The 22060-nt window shown below is 41.2% G+C and overlaps 1 protein-coding gene across 1 annotated transcript in view; it reads right to left on the reverse strand.

The window, feature by feature from the left end:
* LOC112425803 (nitric oxide synthase, inducible-like) overlaps positions 1 to 22060 on the reverse strand; it is a 45929-nt gene that overhangs the window by 18148 nt on the left and 5721 nt on the right. Inside the window, 2 exon segments of the mRNA XM_071081905.1 lie at positions 3916 to 4104; positions 5354 to 5416. Of these exon segments, the coding sequence (XP_070938006.1) occupies positions 3916 to 4104; positions 5354 to 5416 (252 nt within the window).

Below are 22060 nucleotides of genomic sequence, written 5' to 3' on the forward strand. Positions count from 1 at the left end.
ACAACAACAAAAATTACTAGCATGTCAAATAAATTACATAGATTGCATTGCTTTGGGCTGGCCTTTATTTAGCAAGTAAACAGAATGAGGAATGTTCTTTCTATGCATTTCCTATGTTCTTTGTGCTTCATGAACTAATACTTCTGTTACTCCTTTAAGGAAAAACATTTCCTAAGAAATCAGCAGGTCACAGGAGGGTCAGAGGTTTTAGTGAAACGAGATCATGCCACTGCACTCAGTCTAGCTGACAGAGCAAGACCTGCAACTGGCTTTGTAGAATTACTTCAGCCTAACCCTCTTTTAAAATAAGAAACCTAAGGCCATGAGGATCAGGACTGGATGTGTATTCTAAAGCATCTTGTTTGATGCCTAGGTTGGAAGAATGTCACTATGAGTCAACTAAGCAATAACTAGAATATTATTTATTCCAGAAAGTTTTCTCTTAACTCTGTAGTTTCAGAACCTCAACGTCTGTGAATCATTACCCATCTCTAAGATGAATCAAATTTAACTAAATGCTAGTATTGTGAAGAGTTAGTTTTTTTCCATTTCTGTTTACTTTTATACTATCCTGATAAACATATGAATATAATGAGTATGGAATAACCAGTAGTAGAGATTGCTCTCGCCTTCATTCATTCATTTGACCAATATTTAATGAGCATCTACTATGTGCTGGGCTCTGTACTAGGTGCTAAGCATATATGTGTGAATAAGACAGAGGCTGTTTTTTCTCCCCTCATGGAGCTTCAATTCTATTGGCCTATCGTTCTTTCTCATATATTTGGGAAGGGAAGATTTATATTAGTAGTCTACAGAGCATCTATTTAATCTTTTTTTTTTTTTTGCCACACCCAGGCACTGTCACAGGGCAGGACAAAGTCTTCAGTAAAATTGGAGAGCGTAGTCATTGCCTGGGCATTTATCTGTGTCCAGTATAACTCAGGTCTGTATTGAGCTGCTCATATGCTAATACATTCCACCTGATTAAGGTTCGTGGTGTTTTAGAAAAGGCAAAAGAAACGCTCCGGACAGGCAGGTTCAGAACATGTCAAACACAAATTTCACTTGTAAAAATAGATTTCTCACTATTCAGATTTGAAAAGGCAATTTAATACAATTTTACCAAACAAAAAGATGATTGCATATTATAAGTGGAAATGTAGAAGATTAGTACCAAAGCATGTAGGACATGGCTGTATATGTTGGATTTAAAGCCAGTTCCTGAGTATTCAGTAGCTTGTTAGCCAATCTATGGATCTTTTTTTTTTTTTTTTTTGAGGGAGTCTCACTCTGTTGCCCAGACTGGAGTGCAGTGGTGCGATCTCGGCTCATGACAACCTCCTGAGGTTCAAGCAATTCTTCTGCCTCAGGCTCCCGAGTAGCTGGGACTACAGGCATGGGCCACCATGACTGGCTAATTTTTGTGTTTTTAGTAGAGATGGGCTTTCACCATATTGGCCATGCTGGTCTTGAACTCCTGACCTTGTGATCTGCCCGCCTCAGCCTCCCAATGTGCTGGGATTACAGGCGTGAGCCACCGCACCCGGCTAATCTGTGGATCATTTAAAACTCAATTTTATTTCCTCTTGGTAACAGTCAAGGAAAGAAGAGAGAACTTAATTTTGAAGATGAAGGAAACATAATTCCTTTGGGGTGAAAATTTAAAAGGTTGTTTCTCACAGACCCTATAACATAATCCATAATTCCTTTTATGGCACCTATTAATTACCTTATTATTTTAAGTAGGTTTTAAAGGACTCTATTTGAGTAATGGGTTTCCTTTAACTGAACTTCTTTTTAGTTCTGATCTAATACCCCTTTTAAATGGATCAAGCCAAGACAGAACTGAACAACTTTTGGCAAGGGTAAGAGATTTCTGTTAAATGGCTATTTTGCAAATAACTGTGTACTTCTTAGATAGGATCCTGGATTATATTAAGACAGACATGTTTAATGAAATTATGCATTCCATTCAAGATGTGTGCCTCTCCAGGCCACCTGAATTTTGATGACAGCCATTCTCAGGTCATGTGGTGTTATTTTGGTCTTTATGGATTATGTGGGTGAAATGTTAAATTCTTACTTGCCTTCTTTTTTTTTTTTTTTTTTTGAGGTGGAATCTTGTTCTGTCACCCTAGCTGGGATGCAGTGGCATGATCTCAGCTCACTGCAACCTCCACCTCCCAAGTTCAAGAGATTTTCCTGCCTCAGTCTCCCAAGTAGCTGGGATTACAGGCACCTGCCACCATGCCCAGCTTATTATTATATTTTTAGTAGAGATGGGGTTTCACCATGTTGGCCAGGCTGGTCTTGCACTCTGACCTCAGATGATCGGCTGGCCTCAGCCTCCCACTTACTTGCTATCTTGTTTGTTTTTTGTTTTGTTTTGTTTTGCTGTCAACCAAAAGGGCATATAGGCAGAAAATTTGCTTTTAGCCGTTTATAGCGCTTTGTAAAATATTTTTATTTTTTTCCCTTTCTAGCTTATGAGGTAAATAATAAAATGGCTGTATATATCAACAGTGCAGATATCCCCTCTTTGACTGCGGCCCTGATGCACACATTATAGACATAGAGACATATTGCAGGTAATATACTGGACTTGAGACTTTTTTGTTATCAAAGGAGTTTTTGTTTTGTTTTGTTTTTTAATTCCTGAATAGGATATGTGCACATGTATTTAAAAGGACAAAGAGTAAAATCTGAGAAATAAATGCCATGCTATAGGGACTTGTTTCACTTTTTTGTTTTTTATTTTTATTTTTTGTCAGCATTATAAAATTCTGAAAATATCTAATAGCTCTTGCTATTTCCTGGCGAAGTTGACTAATATTCATCACTGGGTAATATACTTCCATTCTGGGAGACCTAGCTAGCTAGCTGTAACAGTGAACTAGTCAATGGTCATGTATAGACAGTAACATTGTGGGTTAGAGTGTGCTTTCATCTGGCTTTGAAGATAATATGGAGGGGGAATGATTTACTATACTTACTATATTGTTTGAGAAAACATTAAATGAGTATGCACCAATAAAACTAAATAAACTCTTAAAGATTTATATGGAGGGTATGTTAAAAATATAGTAGTACAGGCCGGGCACGGTGGCTCACACCTGTAATCCCAGCACTTTGGGAGACCGAGGAGGGCAGATCATGAGGTCAGGAGATAGAGACCATGCTGGCTAACACAGTGAAACCCCGTCTCTACTAAAATACACACACACACACACAAAATTAGTCAGGTATGGTGGCGGGCACCTGTAGTCCCAGCTACTTGGGTGGCTGAGGTAGGAGAATGGCATGAGCCATTGCACTCCAGCCTGGGCGACAGAGCAAGACTCCATTCCCCCTCCCGCCGAAAAACATATATATACACACACATATATATGCGTGTGTGTGTATATATGTATTAGTACAAATAGGAAGGCAATTTGTGTGTGCGTGTGTGATAGGGTCTCACTCTGTCACCCAGGCTGGAGTGCAGTAGTGCAATCACAGCTCACTGCAGCTTCAACCTCCCAAGCTCAAGCAATCCACCTACCTCAGCGTCCTGAGAAGCTGGGACCACAAGCACATGGCACCGCAACTGGCTAATTTTTTAAAAGTTTTTTGCAGACACAGGGCTTTGCCCTGTTGCCCAGGCTGGTCTCTAACTCCTGTGTTCACGAGGTTTTGCTATGTTGCCCAGGCTGGTCTCTAACTCTTGTGCCATCATGCCCAGCTGATCCCACTTTCTAACTTTGACCACTGCATTGAGAGGGATATACTGGCGGTATTGTTATCATTGGGGAAACTAAGGCCAGGGAGCTATGCCTTAGTTTCCAGGGACTGGGACTGTTTCCACAGCTGCTTTCACATAAGCCTTGGTGGCCTGCCAAGCCTCTCAGCAGGAAAGACAGGGATGGCTGTCACCGGCAGGCTCAGGCTCAGCCCCTCAGCTAGGTAGGGGGGCCGGAGGATGCCAGGTAGCACTGACTCCCTGGCCCAGGGCTCACCACTCTCATCCAGGCCCTCCAGGTGCACTGTCTGGTGGGGCACGGGGCTGTCCACCATACACTCCAGGATGCCTTGGACCAGGGCTGGCTGGTTGCCTGGTTCTCCCTAGGCCCCGCACAGGTAGTTCAGGCCTTCGCCGTCTTCACAGGAGAGTTCCACCAGGATGGTGAGGCAGCTGGGGAAGAAAAAAGAAGCCTCAGGTGGGCCGGGCACTGTGGCCCATGCCTGTAATCCCAGCATTGTGGGAGGCTGATGTGAGTGGATCACCTGAGGTCAGGAGTTTAAGACCAGCCTGGCTAATATGGTGAAAACCTGTTATGGCCACTCTTTTTTTTTTTTTTTTTTGAGGCGGAGTCTCGCTCTGTCGCCCAGGCTGGAGTGCTGTGGCCGGATCTCAGCTCACTGCAAGCTCCGCCTCCCGGGTTCCCGCCATTCTCCTGCCTCAGCCTCCCCAGTAGCTGGGACTACAGGCGCCCGCCACCTCGCCCGGCTAGTTTTTTGTATTTTTTAGTAGAGACGGGGTTTCACCGTGTTAGCCAGGATGGTCTCGATCTCCTGACCTCGTGATCCGCCCGTCTCGGCCTCCCAAAGTGCTGGGATTACAGGCTTGAGCCACCGCGCCCGGCCATGGCCACTCTTAAGTGGCCATAAACAAGATCTCTGCAGCGCTGTGACATGCTTGTGATGGCTATGATGCTCACGCTGGAGGTTGCTGGTTTACCAGAATGAGGGCAAGGAACCTCTGGCCCACCCAGGGTGGAAAACCGCTCAAGGTGTTCCTAAACCACAAACAATGGCATGAGTAATCTGTGCCTTAAGGACATGTCCCTGCTGCAGATAACAAGCCAGAGCCTGTCCCTTTGTTCTCTGTAAAGAATACTTTTAGTTAATCCATAAACTGCAGAAATAATGTTTATCATGGGCTGTCAATAAATAGGTGGGTCAAACTCTGTTAAAGGCTCTCAGCTCTGAAGGCTGTCCGCCCCTGATCCCACTTTGCACTCTATTTCTTTGTCTGTGTTTTTATTCCTCTAGTGCCACTGGGTTGGGGTCCCCATGACTGAGCTGGCCTTGGCGAGTGGCCTCCAAATATGGGGCTCGAACCTGGGTTGAAGGGCCACCGGAGTGACGGTTGGAGAACATGGAACTATGCTGGAGGACACCCAAGTGCTCTTAAGCAATCCCCGTGATGAGTAAGAAGGGGAACTCGGAAGCATCAGGGTAACAGTGGGACAAGGGTCCAGCAGGCACAAGGCTTATTTGAGTCTGCTTTGGCAGCTCCTCAGAAAAGGAGGAGTGAAGGTTGGCACTACCCGACTTATGCAACTTTTTAGTGCAGTAGAGAAAGAAATACTGCCCCTGGTTTCCGAACCAAGGAACTATGGATGTAGAGGTCTGGGAAAACGTAGGCAGCACACTGAAAAAGGCATATAAGGATGGTGCTGAGGATATTCCCATAACTGCCTGCTCAGTGTGGGCTTTGATTCATTCCACCTTGGAACGTTTTCACACTGATGATAAGGAGAAAGGAGACAAAGAAAAGGGGGAGTGTGATAATGTTGTGGAAAAGATAAAAGAACACATCTGTCAACCGCTTAAAGACACCCAAGAAGGGGAAGCTTGTCCCTGCCCCTTGGCACCCCCTCAATATCTTGAAGATAGAGAATGGCCCTACCCTCTGGATCTTTCTTTTCCAGAGGACACTGGGTAAAAAGAAGTCACCCCAGTGACTGTTGGAGCAGTGCCCCGAGCAACCACCCTTAGTTCTATTCAGGCAGGAATTCAACAAGCTAGAAGAGAGGGTGATTTAGAGGCTTGGCAGTTCCCTGTCAGGATACACCTCCCACATCGACAGGGGAATGTTATGGCTACATTTGAACCTTTTACCTTTAAATTACTCAAAGAGTTTAAACAGGCTATCAATCAGTATGGACCAGGTTCTCCTTTTGTGATGCATCTGTTAAAGAATGTTGCTACCCCCAGTCAGATGATCCCTTTTAATTGGGACATTCTTACTTAAGCCTGTCTGACTCTGCTCAATATTTACAGTTTAAGACCTGGTGGGCAGATGAAGCTTCTACTCAAGCTGTCCACAATGCACAAGCTCAACCTCCAAGTAATATAACTGCAGACCAATTTTTGGGAGTCGGTGACTGGGCTGTGTTAGACGCACAAGTGGTCATGCAGGATGATGCTATAGATCAGCTTAGAGGAGTGTGCATTAGAGCTTGGGAAAAAAATCTCTTCAGGTGGAGAACAATATCCTTCTTTTAGTGCTGTTAAGCAGGGGCTGAAAGAACCTTATGCAGATTTTATAGCTCAGTTACAGGAATCTTAAAAAGGTGATTGCTGATTCGGCTGTTCAGGATATAGTGTTGCAGTTATTAGCTTTTGACAATGCTAATCTCGAGTGCCAGACTGCTCTGTGACCTATTAGAGGGAAAGCACATTTGGTTGTTTATATCAAGGCCTTTGACGATATCGAAGGTAATCTACATAAAGCTACTCTGTTGGCACAAGCCATGGCAGGACTGAGAGTGGGTAAAGGAAATGCTCTGTTTCCTGGAGCTTATTTCAACTGTGGGAAACATGGGCATATGAAGAGAGAATGTAGAAAAAATCAGAGGGTTCAACTGCCCATTGTTGGAAAAAAGAAAACTGCTGAACCAGGTCTATGCCCAAAGTTTAAGAAAGGAAAGCATTAGACCAATCAGTGTCATTCTAAATTTGATAAGAATGGAAATGTGATTTTGGGAAACACCATGAGGGGCCCATCCCAGGCCCTGTTCCAAACCAGAGCATTCCTGGCTCAGGCCACTCCCTCACCCCTGTACAATGCTTGTCCCCTATCACAGCTGGTAGTGCCACAGTAGATCTGTGTTGCACCAGGGCTGTGAGTCTCCTGCCTGGAGAGCCACTGTAGAAAGTACCAACAGAAGTCTGCAGACCTCTGCCAGGAGGAATGGTAGGACTACTTCTGGGAAGATCTAGTTTAAATTTAAAAGGAGGGCAGGTTCATACAGGAGTAATTGACTCAGATTGTAATGGGGAAATTCAAATCATTATCTCTACCTCTGTTCCTTGGAAGGCAGAACTGGGAAAGCATATAGTGCAGCTTCTGATTTTACCATATGTGAGACTAGGAAAAAGTGAAACTAAAAGAACAGGGGGATTTGGCAGTACAAATAAATAAGGGAAAGCCACCTACTGGGTAAATCAAACTACTGATAAGTGTCCTACCTGTGAAATAACTATTTAGGGAAAGAAATTTAAATGTTTGGTAAATACGGGAGCAGACATTTCAATTGTTTCTCTACAGCACTGGCTGTCCATATGGTCAATTCAACCCACTCAATTCAACATAGTTGGAGTTGCTAAAGCCCCTGAAGTATATCAAAGTAGTTATATTTTGCATTGTGAAGGGCCTAATGGACAACCTGGAACTATTCAACCAATTATAACTTCTGTACCTATAAATTTATGGGGGAGAGATTTATTACAACAGTGGGGAGCACAAGTTCTAATTCCAGAACAATTATACAGCCCTCAAAGTCAACATATGATGAATGAAATAGGGTATGTCCCTGGTTTGGGACTAGGAAAAAATTCGCAAGGTTTGAAGGAACCACTTCAAGTGGAAAAACAAAGTTTCCGCCAAGGCTTAGGATACCATTTTTGATGGCGGCCATTGTTAAGCCTCCAGAGCCTATCTCATTAAAATGGCTGACAGACAAGCCAATATGGCTAGAACAGTGGTCACTGAATAAAGAGAAACTGGAGGCTTTAAATGAACTAGTTAAAGAACAGCTTTAAAAAGGACATATAGCTCCAACGATCTTCTCTTGGAATTCCCCAGTTTTTGTAATTAAGAAAAAATCAGGTAAATGGAGACTGTTAACTGACTTAAGGGCCATTAATTCAGTTATACAACCTATGGGGGCATTATAGCCAGGACTGCCTTTTCCTGCTATGATTCCAAAAAAATGGCCTTTAATAGTCATAGATTTAAAAGATGGTTTCTTTACTATCCCCTTAGCTGAGCCAGACTGTGAACAGTTTGCATTTATGATTCCTGTGGTAAACAACCTGCAGCCTCCTAAGCATTTTCATTGGAAAATGTTGCTACAAGGCATGTTAAACAGTCCAACCATTTGCCAGACTTATGTAGGGCAAGCAATTGAACCTACTCATAAAATATTTTCACAGTGTTATGCTATTCATTATATGGATGATATAGTTTGTGCTGCCCCCACTGGAGAAATATTACTCCAATGTTATGATCATTTGCAAAATTCAATTTCTCATGCCAGTTTAATTATAGGTCCTGACAAAATTCAGACTACTATTCCTTACTGCTACTTGGGGACCTTAGTAAATGACACTACAACAGTGCCACAGAAAGTAACCATACATAGGGATCAATTGAAAATGGTGAACGACTTTCAAAAATTACTGGAGGACAATAATTGGATATGGCCTGTTCTAGACATTTCTACTTATGCCATGAGTAATCGGTTTTCTATCCTTACAGGAGACCCTAGTCTCACAAGCCCTCAGCAATTAACAAAAGAAGCTGAGGCAGAGCTGTAGCTAATCGAAAAGCAAGTCCATAAGGTCCAAACAAATAGAATAGATCCAGAGAAGACTCTAGATTTGCTAATTTTTTCAACTCAGCATTCACCTACTGGTGTTATTGTTCAAGAGCAAGATCTTATAGAGTGGCTTTTTCTTCCACATCTTAATTCACGGACTTTGACTCCTTGTTTGGATCAAATCATACTATGATAGGAAATGGGAGAACTCGGATTGTTAAATTACATGGATATGGTCCTGGGAAAGTTATTGTCCCTCTCACGAAGGCACAAAAACAGCAAATACAGCAAGCTGTTATAGTGTCTTACTTGGCAAATCCATTTAGCTGACTTTGTGAGTATTCTCGATAACCATTTTCCTAACACAAAACTGTTTCAATTTTTGAAATTAACTAATTGGATTCTCCCTAAAATAACTACATTCAAACCAATTGAAGGTGCTGAGAATGTCTTCACAGATGGGTCTAGTAATGGTAAAGCCTCTTATTCTGGATCAAAAGGTAAAGTTTTTCAGATGCCCTGTACTTCAGTTCAAAAAGCAGAGCTTGTAGCTGTAATTGAGGTATTGACTGCTTTTAATATGCCTATTAATGTGATTTCTGATTCTTCATATGTGGTTCATTCTACACAGTTAGTTGAAAATGCTCAGCTATGAATCCACACAGATGAGCAACTGAAGACTTTATTTACCCAACTGAAAACAGCAGGTAGGAGTTGAATGCACCCTTTTTACATCACTCACATTAGGGCTCATACACCTCTTCCAAGACCTTTGACTGCAAGGAATCAAATGGCTGATCACCTAGTTGCTACTGTAATATCTAATGCTAGACACTTTCACAATTTAATCCATGTTGATGCCTCTGGTCTCAAACACAGATACAGCGTTACCTGGAAAGAAGCTAAAGCTATTATCCAGTGATGCCCAACTTGCCAAATGGTGCATTCCTCATTTTTACAGGAGGAATTAATCCTCGAGGATTGGAACCTAATTCTCTTTGGCAAAAGGATATCACACATGTTCCCTTGTTTGGGAGACTAGCTTATGTACATGTATGTGTGGACACCTTTTCTCACTTTTTCTGGGCTACATGTCAATCAGGAGAGTCTTCTGCCTGTGTTAAATGTCACCTTTTGCAGTGTTTTCTGGTGATGGGCATTCTAGCTTCTATTAAAACAGATAATGCCCCAGGCTACACTAGCCAAGCTCTAGCTACATTTTTCTCTATATGGAATATTAAACACATTACTGGTGTCCCATATAATTATCAAGGACAAGCCATAGTGGAAAGAATGAATCTCTCCCTGAAACAGCAGTTGCAAAAAACAGAAAGGAGGAGACAGTAACTATAGGACTGCACACATGCAACTAAATCTATTAGCTTTAATTTTTTGAACCTGCCTAAAGGCCAATTGTTATTAGCAGCTGAACAACATTTACAGAAGCCAGCTGCAAAGGCAGAAGTGGAACAACAGGTTTAGTGGAAAGACCCAATAACAAAAGGTTGGGAGACAGGTAAAATAACAACATGGGGCAGAGGTTATGCTTGTGTTTCTCCAGGACCGAATCAACAGCCAATTTGGGTGCCATCAAGACATCTAAAACCCTACTATGAGCCAGATACCAAGGAAAAGGTTTTGGGAGGATCCCGAAGTCCAACTGGTGGCAGCATTGTCCAAGTTGATGCTGAGGAAGACCTCAACTGTCATGAGCAACCCCTGTTGAACGCAGCCACCTACTTGGGGACAGATCAAGAAGCTGTCGCAGATAGTGGAAGAAAACCTGAGGAAAGTGGAACAACCAGTGACAATGAGTAATTTAATGATAGCTATGATAGCGGTGATTACCATTGCCATGAGTATTTCTTCAGCAAGGGCTGACCCAGAGAACAATTATACTTACTGGGCACATTTACCTTTTCCACCACTTCTATGACCTGTAACTTGGATGGACCCCCCCCCACCCCCATGGAGGTATACACTAATGATAGCTCTTGGATGGCTGGTCCTACAGATGACAGAGGCCCATCTCACCCACATGAGGAAGGAATTGTTATGCATATTTCTTTAGGATTTGAATATCTGCCCATCCGTTTGGGAAAGGCCACTAGTTTTCTACCCCCTTGCTATTGTTCTTGGCTGGCAATAATGCCTGGATGTAATCACTCTATGACACAGTTACACAGGCTTTCTGGTCTCAGTATTTACCATAATGAATCTGCTCCTGTAATTGAGGCATACCACCCTCGAAAACCTATTTGTAAACAGGATTGGACCTGGTCAGAAATAATAAACATACTCGTTTGGGAAGGTTGCATTGCAGAACAGGCAGAGGTGCTGTGCAACAATTCCTTTGGAATCATTACTGATTGGTCCCCTAAGGGGATGTTTAGCATGAATTGCACCTCTCAGTCTGCATGTGATGGTCACACTATGTTCAACTGGTCTGAACAAAATGATCAGATGGTAGAAATGATGAGAAGTATGGCAAGATTTCCTATTATCTGGAAATATGGTGACATAGTGGCTCCTCAACCTCAAATGATATGGCCCACTGTAGGAGCTAAACGTAAGGATTTGTGGAAACTATTAATGGCTCCTGACAAGATCAAGATTTGGGAAGGAAAATATACTATGCCATTCACAACATAATCCTAATTACATTTTAGAACTTATTGAAAACAATACAATTTGGATACAAAGTTGTGTTCATCCTCCTTTTCTGTTGGTAATGGGCAATCTAAAGTTTGACATCCCTAATTATCATGTAACTTGCCAGGAATGTAGATTGTTCTTTTTTTTTTTTTTTTTTTTTTTTTTGAGACGGAGTCTCGCTCTGTAGCCCAGGCTGGAGTGCAGTGGCCGGATCTCAGCTCACTGCAAGCTCCGCCTCCCGGGTTCACGCCATTCTCCGGCCTCAGCCTCCCCAGTAGCTGGGACTACAGGCGCCCGCCACCTCGCCCGGCTAGTTTTTTGTATTTCTTAGTAGAGACGGGGTTTCACCGTGTTAGCCAGGATGGTCTCGATCTCCTGACCTCGTGATCCACCCGTCTCGGCCTCCCATAGTGCTGGGATTACAGGCTTGAGCCACCGCGCCCGGCCAGATTGTTCTCTTGTGTGAATTCTTGCTTGTTTAATACTAATTACTCAATTCTAGTAGTGAGCACTCGAGAAGGAGTATGGTTACCGGTGAAGCTTTCCCATCCTTGGGAAGCCTCTACCTCTGTACATATTATTACTGAAATTCTTCAGAAAATTCTGAAGACATCTTGACATTTCACTGCTACTTAAATCTTGATTATTATGGGACTGATCACTGTCACAGCTACTGCTGCAGCAGCTAGAGTTGCACTACATTCAGCAGTTCACAGCAGATTTTGTAAATAAATGGTGAAAGAATTATACTCTGCTGTGTAACTCTCAAACTAAAATAGACCAAAAGATAGTTAATCAAATCAATGATCTCTGACAAACTGTAATATGGCTGGGAGATCAAGTAGCTAGTTTGGAATATAGATTGCAGCTAAAATATGACTGGAATACTTCTAACTTTTGTATCACTCCTCACCCTTGTAATGAATCAGAGCATGAATGGGAAAGAATAAAAAAGCTTCTAGAAGGACACTCTACAAACTTGTCTTTGGATGTTGCAAAATTAAGTGAACAAATATTTCAAGCATTCCAGGCACACCTGACCTTAATGCCAGGAACCGGAGTGCTTGAAGGAGATGCAGATGGATTGGCAGCCATAAATCCTTCAAAATGGATAAAAACAGTTGGAGGCTCTGTGATTTCTATGATGGCTGTGTTATTAATCTGTGTTGTTTGTCTTTGTGTAGTCTGCAGATGCAGATCCCAACTCCTGTGAGAAGTAGCTCAACCTTGATAAAGCCATCTTTGCTTTTATTGCCCTGCAAAAACAAAAAGGAGGACATGCTGGGAACAGGCCCCAAGACTGGCTGTAAACAAGATTTCTGCAGCACTGTGACATGCTCATCATGGCTATGATGCTCATGCTGGAGGTTGCTGGTTTACCAGAATGAGGGTAAGGAACCCTTGGCCCACCCAGGGCAGAAAACTGCTCAAGGCATTCCTAAACCACAAACAATGACATGAGTGATCTGTACCTTAACGACATGTCCCAGCTGCAGAAAACAAGCCAGAGCCTGTCCCTTTGTTCTCTGTAAAGAATACTTTTAGTTAATCTATAAATTGCAGAAATGATGTTTATCACAGGCTTACTGTCAATAAATAGGTGGGTCAAACTCTGTTTGAGGCTCTCAACTGTGAGGACTGTTAGCCCCCAATCCCATTTTGCACTCTATTTCTGTGTCTATGTTTTTATTCCTCTAGTGCTGTTGGGTTGGGGTCCCCATGACTGAGCTGGTAATGTTATAATCAAAAAAAAATTATTTTCTTTGACACATCTGCAGAGGATCATAAAAGTAACATTATAATTCTTAGGGTGGGTGGTCAGAGAACCATGACAATACCATCTAAGCTGTACTTGGAATTAAGACAGGAAAGTCAAAGTTGGCAGGAGCCAATGATAAAATAAGGGGAAGCATGAGATAAAAATGGAAAAGTAGATTAGGATGACATTGTGGCAGCAATGCTTAAAAGACAGTGAAATGGGAATTGGAAATCCTGAAATCTCAACCATGGTTCTGCCACTCAATTTGTAATTAACTGTGAACATATCCTAAAGCCAAATCTGAATAAATGTTCTACAAAATAATAGGAAAGGCAACTTAATATCTTTTGGTACTGATCCCATGAGATTCTCCCTTTCCCGTATTGCCATAAAGTTTGCTTGGGTTTTATGGAATTCATGTGTATAACCCTGTAGTAAATCAACATCCAGCCTCAACATAAACTGATTATTGGATTTTCATCTCACTGAACCAGTTATGCATTGTCATCACACAGTAAATTTCTGTCAAGAAAACTGCTGTTTAAGAAATCAAATGAACTAAGGGTAAAAATAACTTTATAATTACTTTTCTGAAGAGTGACCAACTTCTTTCAAATGAAAATATTTCAGTGTTAGGAAAACAGTGCCATTAAATCACTATCCTTTGTACCTCCCAGTACTTTGTCTTATGAGACAGAATTAGGAAGAAGAAAATTCCCAAAAGAAATAACTTCAAATAGCCTAGGAGAAAACTTGAGAGGCTCTTTCTACTTAATAGTGTACCTAATAGAACTTATTTTCAAATTTCATCATTTTGGAGCTCTCCCAAAAAACTTAATTCCTAAACTAATTTAAAAAAGAACAGAACCAAGAGAATTGTAAAGAACAAAATAATCTTAAACATTTTCCTTTATTTTTGTACCACTGTATTTTTAAAATATATTAAGAGTATTCATTATTTTTAAAAAATTCAGAGACTGCCCGGTGTGGCAGCACTTTGGGAAGCCAAGGTGGGTGGATCACTTGAGGTCAGGAGTTTGAGACCAGCACTTTGGAAGCTCTCCATATTTCTCTTCCTGATTATCACTTATCTCTGCCCCCTCCCTTGTCCCAACAATTATATATTATAAATAATAATACATATACAAACTCATTGCTTTAATGTTAAATTATTTAAGGACTCTCAACATTTTTATGCTGATCTCAATCTATAATTTTAAATATTTTTTAGGTGAAGTCATTTCCCCTCTGCTTTAATGATCTATTCTAGCATTTCATACACAATTTTGGAAACTTTTTCACAACTGAACACTACTGACAATGTTAAGTCCCATGGGCATCTCATTGAAGCTGAAGGCTTTCCAGTTTGGAGCCATCTAATGATACCTGTCATCATCTCACTTGTGATATATTATGTGATAAGTTTCATAAACTATGATATACATTGATCATAAACTATATATTATGTGTACTCTTAGAAACACTTTCCTAGAGATCCTTTATATTGTTGGTAACAGGTTCAACAGTAAGACAGTTGTAAGATTTTTTAGTCCTTCAGGACATGTAATCTTTTTGGTTTTGTTTGTTTGTTTTTTTGTTTTTTGAGAAGGAGTATCGCTCTGTCACCCAGGCTGGAGTGCAGTGGCACGATTTCAGCTCACTGCAAGCTCCGCCTCCTGGGTCCATGCCATTCTCCTGCCTCAGCCTCCTGAGTAGCTGGGACTACAGGCACCTGCCACCACGTCTGCCTAATTTTTTGTATTTTTAGTAGAGACGGGGTTTCACCGTGTTAGCCAGGATTGTCTCAATCTCCCGACCTCATGATCTGCCCACCTCGGCCTCCCAAAGTGCTGGGATTATAGGCGCGAGCCACTGCGCCCGGCCTCAAGCCTTTTGTTTAATTTCCATACAGTCCATTTACATATACATTTTGAGGAATGCATTGAGAACCTTTGTAAGTGATGGCCTTTAATGTATAGACATTGAGCACCCCACACACACAATGTGTGGGAATCACTAGAATGCAACCCATTGTAATCACTTGCTTTTTGAAAAATGATCATAAAAGATATGTTCGTCCATTCCTTAAACTAGCTGCTGAGGACCAACTCTGAGTTAGTCACAGTAGAGTGTAGAAATGAAAACACCAACGTGGGCCTGTAGGAGTTTATAATCGAGGTTCTGGAGGAAAGTAAGGAAGGTACTCAAGTTAGTATAATCCAAGGCAGACTATGATTAATGTGCTTTTGTCATAGTGCTCATTTTAAAAAGTATGGATAGTTCAACAAGACAAAAAGAAAATTTAAATCACACATCACTAAACATTCTGTAACTTTTTTACTCGTTAGTAGATTGCATGTAGTTTTCCCATGTAGTCTGATTTTTTAAAAATACATTATGCATATATTGCATAATACAGATAAACCATAAATTATGTAACCATTTTCCTAATGTTGGCCTTTTGGATTATTTTCTGTTTTTATTATTACACATAGTAAATTCTTTGCATGTACCCATCATTATTTTCTTATGATAATTCCTAAATTAGAATTGCAGGATTAAAGAACACACTCATTTGCAAAGTTTTTCCTATAATGTTCCCAAATTTCCAAGTTTGACTTTTTGCAGTAGGGTCAGACTTTTTGTAGCAACAACAATGCTTAAGCTTATGCTTCTTCACAAATACTGTTTTTTCATGATAATATAAAGTTTTACTTTTTCCAAAAATACATATTTTTCCCTGGAAAAAGAGTAAATCAGTTTTTGTAAATGAATGCCAGACTTACACACACACACACACACACACACACACACACACACACACACACACACACAAATTAACTTTGTAATGAATTGTTTTTACCAACTCTCCTTAATACTCTTTATCTAAAAATTAATGTTTTTGGGTTTTAGCAGTTTGTCCTTACCCATGTCTACGTCCTGAATGGTATTACCTAGGTTTTCTTCTAGGGTTTTTATGGTTTTAGATCTAACATTTAAGTCTCTAATCCATCTTGAATTAATTTTTGTATATTAATTCAAAATTAATTAGGGAATCCTTTTCCCATTTATTGTTTTTGTCAGATTTGTCAAAGATCAGATGGTTGCAGATGTGTGGTATTATTTCTGAGGGCTCTGCTCTGTTCCATTGGTCTATATCTCTGTTTTGGTACCAGTACCATGCTGTTTTGGTTACTGTAGCCTTGTAGTATAGTTTGAAGTCAGGTAGCGTGATGCCTCCAGCTTTATTCTTTTGACTTAGGATTGTCTTGGCAATGCGGGCTCTTTTTTGGTTCCATATGAACTTTAAAGCAGTTTTTTCCAATTCTGTGAAGAAACTCATTGGTAGCTTGATGGGGATGGCATTGAATCTATAAATTACCTTGGGCTGTATGGCCATTTTCACGATATTGATTCCTATCCATGAGCATGGAATGTTCTTCCATTTGTTTGTGTCCTCTTTTATTTCGTTGAGCAGTGGTTTGTTGCTCTCCTTGAAGAGGTCCTTCACATCCCTTGTAAGTTGGATTCATAGGTATTTTATTCTCTTTGAAGCTATTTTGAATGGGAGTTCATTCATGATTTGGCTCTCTGTTTGTCTCTTACTGGTGTATAAGAATGCTAGTGACTTTTGCACATGGATTTTGTATCCTGAGACTTTGCTGAAGTTGCTTATCAGCTTAAGGAGATTTTGGGCTGAGACAATGGGGTTTTCTAAATATAAAATCATGTCATCTGCAAACAGGGACAATTTGACTTCCTCTTTTCCCAACTGAATACCCTTTATTTCTTTCTCTTGCCTGATTGCCCTGGCCAGAACTTCCAACACTATGTTGAATAGGAGTGGTGAGAGAGGGCATCCATGTCTTGTGCCAGTTTTCAAGGGGAATGCTTCCAGTTTTTGCCCATTCAGTATGATATTGGCTGTGGATTTGTCATAAATAGCTCTTATGATTTTGAGATATGTTCCATCAATACCGAATTTATGAGAGTGTTTATCATGAAGGGCTGTTGAATTTTTGTCAAAGGCCTTTTCTGCATCTATTGAGATAATCATGTGGTTTTTGTCTTTGGTTCTGTTTATATGCTGGATTACATTTATTGATTTGCATATGTTGAACCAGCTTTGCATCCCAGGGATGAAGCCCACTTGATCATGGTTGATAAGCTTTTTGAAATTCTACTGGATTCGGTTTGCCAGTATTTTATTGAGGACTTTTGCATCGATGTTCATCAGGGATATTGGTCTAAAATTCTCTTGGTATCAGTTATGATGTTGCCCTCATAAAATGAGTTAGGGAGGATTTCCTCTTTTTCTATTGATTGGAATAGTTTCAGAAGGAATGGTACCAGATCCTACTTGTACCTCTGGTAGAATTCGCCTGTGAATCCCTCTGGTCCTGGACTTTTTTTGGTTGGTAGGCTATTAATTATTGCCTCAATTTCAGAGCCTACTATTGGTCTGTGCAAGGATTCAACTTCTTCCTGGTTTAGTCTTGGGAGAGTGTAAGTGTCCAGGAAATTATCCATTTCTTCTAGGTTTTCTATTTATTTGAGTAGAGGTGTTTATAGTATTCTCTGATGGTAGTTTGTATTTCTGTGGGGTGGTAGTGATATCCGCTTTATCATTTTTTATTGCATCTGTTTGATTCTTCTCTCTTTTCTTCTGTATTAGTCTCGTTAGCAGTCTATCAATTTTGTTGATCTTTTCAAAATACCAACTCCAGGATTCATTGATGTTTTGAAGGTTTTCTTTGTGTCTCTATCTCCTTCAGTTCTGCTATGATCTTAGTGATTTCTTGCCTTCTGCTAGTTTTTGAATGTGTTTGCTCTTGTTTCTCTAGTTCTTTTAATTGTGATGTTAGAGTGTCAATTTTAGATCTTTCCTGCTTTCTCTTGTGGGCATTTAGTGCTATAAATTTCCCTCTACACACTGCTTTAAATGTATCCCAGAGATTCTGGTATGTTGTGTCCTTGTTCTCATTGGTTTCAAAGAACATCTTTATTTCTGTCTTCATTTCGTTATGTACCCAGTAGTCATTCAGGAGCAGGTTGTTCAGTTTCCATGTAGTTGAGCAGTTTTGATTGAGTTTCTTAATCCTGAGGTCTAGTTTGATTGCACTATGGTCTGAGAGACAGTGTGTTATAATTTCTGTTCTTTTACATTTGCTGAGGAGTGCTTTACTTCCAACTATGTGGTCAATTTTGGAATAAGTGTGATGTGGTGCTGAGAAGAATGTATATTGTGTTGATTTGGGGTGGAGAGTTCTGTAGATGTCTATCGGGTCTGATTGGTGCAGAGTTGAGTTCAATTCCTGGATATGCTTGTTAACTTTCTGTCTCGTTGATCTGTCTAATGTTGACAGTGGGGTGTTAAAGTCTCCCATTATTATTGTGTGGGAGTCTAAGTCTCTTTGTAAGTCTCTAAGGACTTGCTTTATGAATCTGGGTGCTCCTGTATTGGGTGCCTATATATTTAGGATAGTTGGCTCTTCCTGATGAATTGATCCCTTTACCATTATGTAATGGCCTTCTTTGTCTCTTTTGATCTTTGATGGTTTAAAGTCTGTTTTATCAGAGACTAGGATTGCAACCCCTGCTTCTTTTTGTTCTCCATTTGCTTGGTAAATCTTCCTCCATCCCTTTATTTTGATCCTATGTGTGTCTCTGCATGTGAGATGGGTCTCCTGCATACAGCCAACTAATGGGTCTTGTCTCTCTATCCAATTTGCCAGTCTGTGTCTTTTAATTGGAGCATTTAGTCCATTTACATTTAAGGTTAATATTGTTATGTGTGAACTTCATCCTGTCATTATGATGTTAGCTGGTTATTTTGCTCATTAGTTGATGCAGTTTCTTCCTAACATCGACGGACTTTACATTTTGGCATGTTTTTGCAGTGGCTGGTACTGGTTGTTCGTTTCCATGTTTAGTGATTCCTTCAGGATCTCTTGTAGGGTAGGCCTGGTGGTGACAAAATCTCTCAGCATTTGCTTGTCTGTAAAGGATTTTATTTCTCTTTCACTTATGAAACTTAGTTTGGCTGGATATGACATTCTGGGTTGAAAATTCTTTTCTTTAAGAATGTTGAATATTGGCCCCCACTCTCTTCTGGCTCGTAGAGTTTCTGCTGAGAGATCTGCTGTTAGTCTGATGGGCTTCCTTTGTGGGTAACCCGACCTTTCTGTCTGGCTGCCCTTAACATATTTTCCTTCATTTCAACTTTGGTGAATCTGACAATTATGTGTCTTAGAGTTGCTCTTCTCAAGGAGTGTCTTTGTGGCATTCTCTGTATTTCCTGAATTTGAATATTGGCCTGCCTCACTAGGTTGGGGAAGTTCTCCTGAATGATACCCTGCAGAGTGTTTTCCAACTTGGTTCCATTTTCCCCGTCACTTTCAGGCATACCAATCAGACGTAGATTTGGTCTTTTCACATAATCCCATGTCTCTTGAAGGCTTTGTTCACTTCTTTTTACTCTTTTTACTCTACATTTGTCTTCTCACTTCATTTCATTCATTTGATCTTCAATCACTGATACTCTTTCTTCCAGTTGATTGAGTCAGTTACTGAAGCTTGTGCGTTTGTTATGTAGTTCTCGTGTCATGGTTTTCATCTCTATCAGTTCTCTTAAGGTCTTCTCTGCATTGATTACTCTAGTTATCCATTCATCCATTCTTTTTTCAAGGTTTTTCATTTCTTTGCACTGGTTATGTAGTTCCTCCTTTAGCTCTGAGAAGTTTGATCAACTGAAGCCTTCTTCTCTCAACTCGTCAAAGTCATTCTCCGTCCAGCTTTGTTCCATTGCTGGCGATGAGCTCCGTTCCTTTGGAGGGGGAGATGCGCTCTGATTTTTGGAATTTCCAGCTTTTCTGCACTGCTTTTTCCCCATCTTTGTGGTTTTATCTGCCTTTGGTCTGTGATGATGGTGACGTATTGATGGGGTTTTGGTGTAGGTGTCCTTTGTGTTTGTTAGTTTTCCTTCTAACAGTCCGGACCCTCAGCTGCAGGTCTGTTGGAGTTTGCTTGAGGTCCACTCCAGACCCTGTTTGCCTGGGTATCAGCAGTGGAGGCTGCAGAAGATAGAATATTGCTGAACAGCGAGTGTTGCTTTCTGATTCTTGCTCTGGAAGCTTCATCTCAGGGGTGTACCCAGCTGTGTGAAGTGTGAGGTGTCAGTCTGCACCTAGTGGGTGATATCTCCCAGTTAGGCTACTCAGGGGTCAGGGACCCACTTAAGCAGGCAGTTTGTCCGTTCTCAGATCTCAACCTCTGTGCTGGGAGAACCACTGCTGTCTTCAAAGCTCAGATGAAAATGCAGAAATCACCCGTCTTCTGTGTCGCTCACGCTGGGAGTTGGAGGCTGAAGCTCTTCCTCTTCAGCCATCTTGGGTGCCCCCTGATTAACCCTGTTTTAAAGTAACTATTAATGCTGGATGTGATGGCTCAGGCTTGTAATCCCAGCACTTTGGGAGGGCAAGGCAGGCAGATCATGAGGTCAGAGTTTGAGACAAGCCTGGCCAACATGGTGAAACCCTGTCACTACTAAAAATACAAAAATTAGCTGGGTATAGTGGTGGGTGACTGTAACCCCAGCTACTCAGGAGACTGAGGCAGAAGAATCACTTGAACCGGGAGAAAGAGGTTGCAGTGAGCCAAGATCACACCACTGCACTCCAGCCTGGGTGACAGAGTCAGATTTCTTCTCAAAATAAATAAATAAATAAATAAACAAATAAATAAAAAAGTAACTATTAAATATTTTCAACCTCATCTGAGTACTCAGCCTTGCCTGATGATTTTAGCTTGCCCAACCCTGTTTAGTTCTCTCATTCTTTTCAATAATTTTACCAAATCTTCTCCTTCTCCCTCTTGACCTTCCTGTCTCTTCATCTGACACAGAGGTTCTTAGCTCCTACCTCATTGAGATTTTTATGGTTTTGCTTTTTTCTATAAATTGACCTATACGAGTGAGAGGTGAAGCCAACTGGACTTCCTGGGCCAAGCAGGGACTTGGGGAAATTTTCTGTCTTACAAAAGGATTGTAAAATGCACCAATCAGCAGTCTGTAAAACGCACCAATCAGCACTCTGTAAAATGCACCAATCAGAGCTCTGTACAACCCACCAATCAGCAGGATTCTAAAAGGATGAAAAAAAGGGCACTTTGATAGGACAGAAACGCCACATGGGAGTGGCCAATAAGGGAATAAAAGCTGGCCACCCAAGCCAGCAGCAGCAACCCACTTGGGTCCCCTTCCATGCTGTGGAAGCTTTGTCCTTTCACTCTTCACAATAAACCCTGCTACCACTCACTCTTAGGGTCCATGCCATCTTTAAGGGCCGTAACACTCCTTGCAAAGGTCTACGGCTCCATTCTTGAAGTCAGCAAGACAACAAACCCACTGGCAGGAACCAAGTCTGGACACATCTTGAGGGCTCATCCAGGATATAGCCACATGGTGAGTACCATCTGACCCCTTTTGCTTGCTATTCTGTCCTATTTTTCCTTAGAATTTGGGGGCTAAATACCGGGCACCTGTCAGCTACTTAAAAGCAACTATCACGGCCACCAGACTAAAGACATAGGTGTCAGGCCTTCTGGGAAAATGTTCTCTAACAAATCTGACTCTTTGGAGTCGGGAGTATTGATTTGTCTGGAACCAGCTTCCACTTTTCCTGCACTTCCAGGCTGAGCCAAGGGATGACAGAGAGAAAAGCCATTCAGCTCTGGGGTTCCGACAAAAAGTTCAGCCATGAGCAGAACTCTCAAAGTTACATTGCCCAAGTGAGACTTGCCGATCTATCCTATCTATCCTGACCCTTGCCTCCTGAGTCCTAATGCCTGTCAAACAAACTTTCTAACATCTCTTCTCCGAGGCTATTCCTGACTCTAAAAACCACTCCCTGTCTCTGGTGATCTTCTAGTTTCTCCTATAAGGATGATTTCTAATATAAATTTTGGGACTCTGTTCCCTTCTTTAGGCATCCAGGCTCACCGATCAGAATGACATAATTTTTGCCCAAAGCCCCATTGTGGGGGGACTATCTGGAAT

Source organism: Macaca nemestrina, chromosome 17 (assembly GCF_043159975.1).
Source record: "Macaca nemestrina isolate mMacNem1 chromosome 17, mMacNem.hap1, whole genome shotgun sequence".
Classification (NCBI taxonomy): Eukaryota; Metazoa; Chordata; class Mammalia; order Primates; family Cercopithecidae; genus Macaca; species Macaca nemestrina.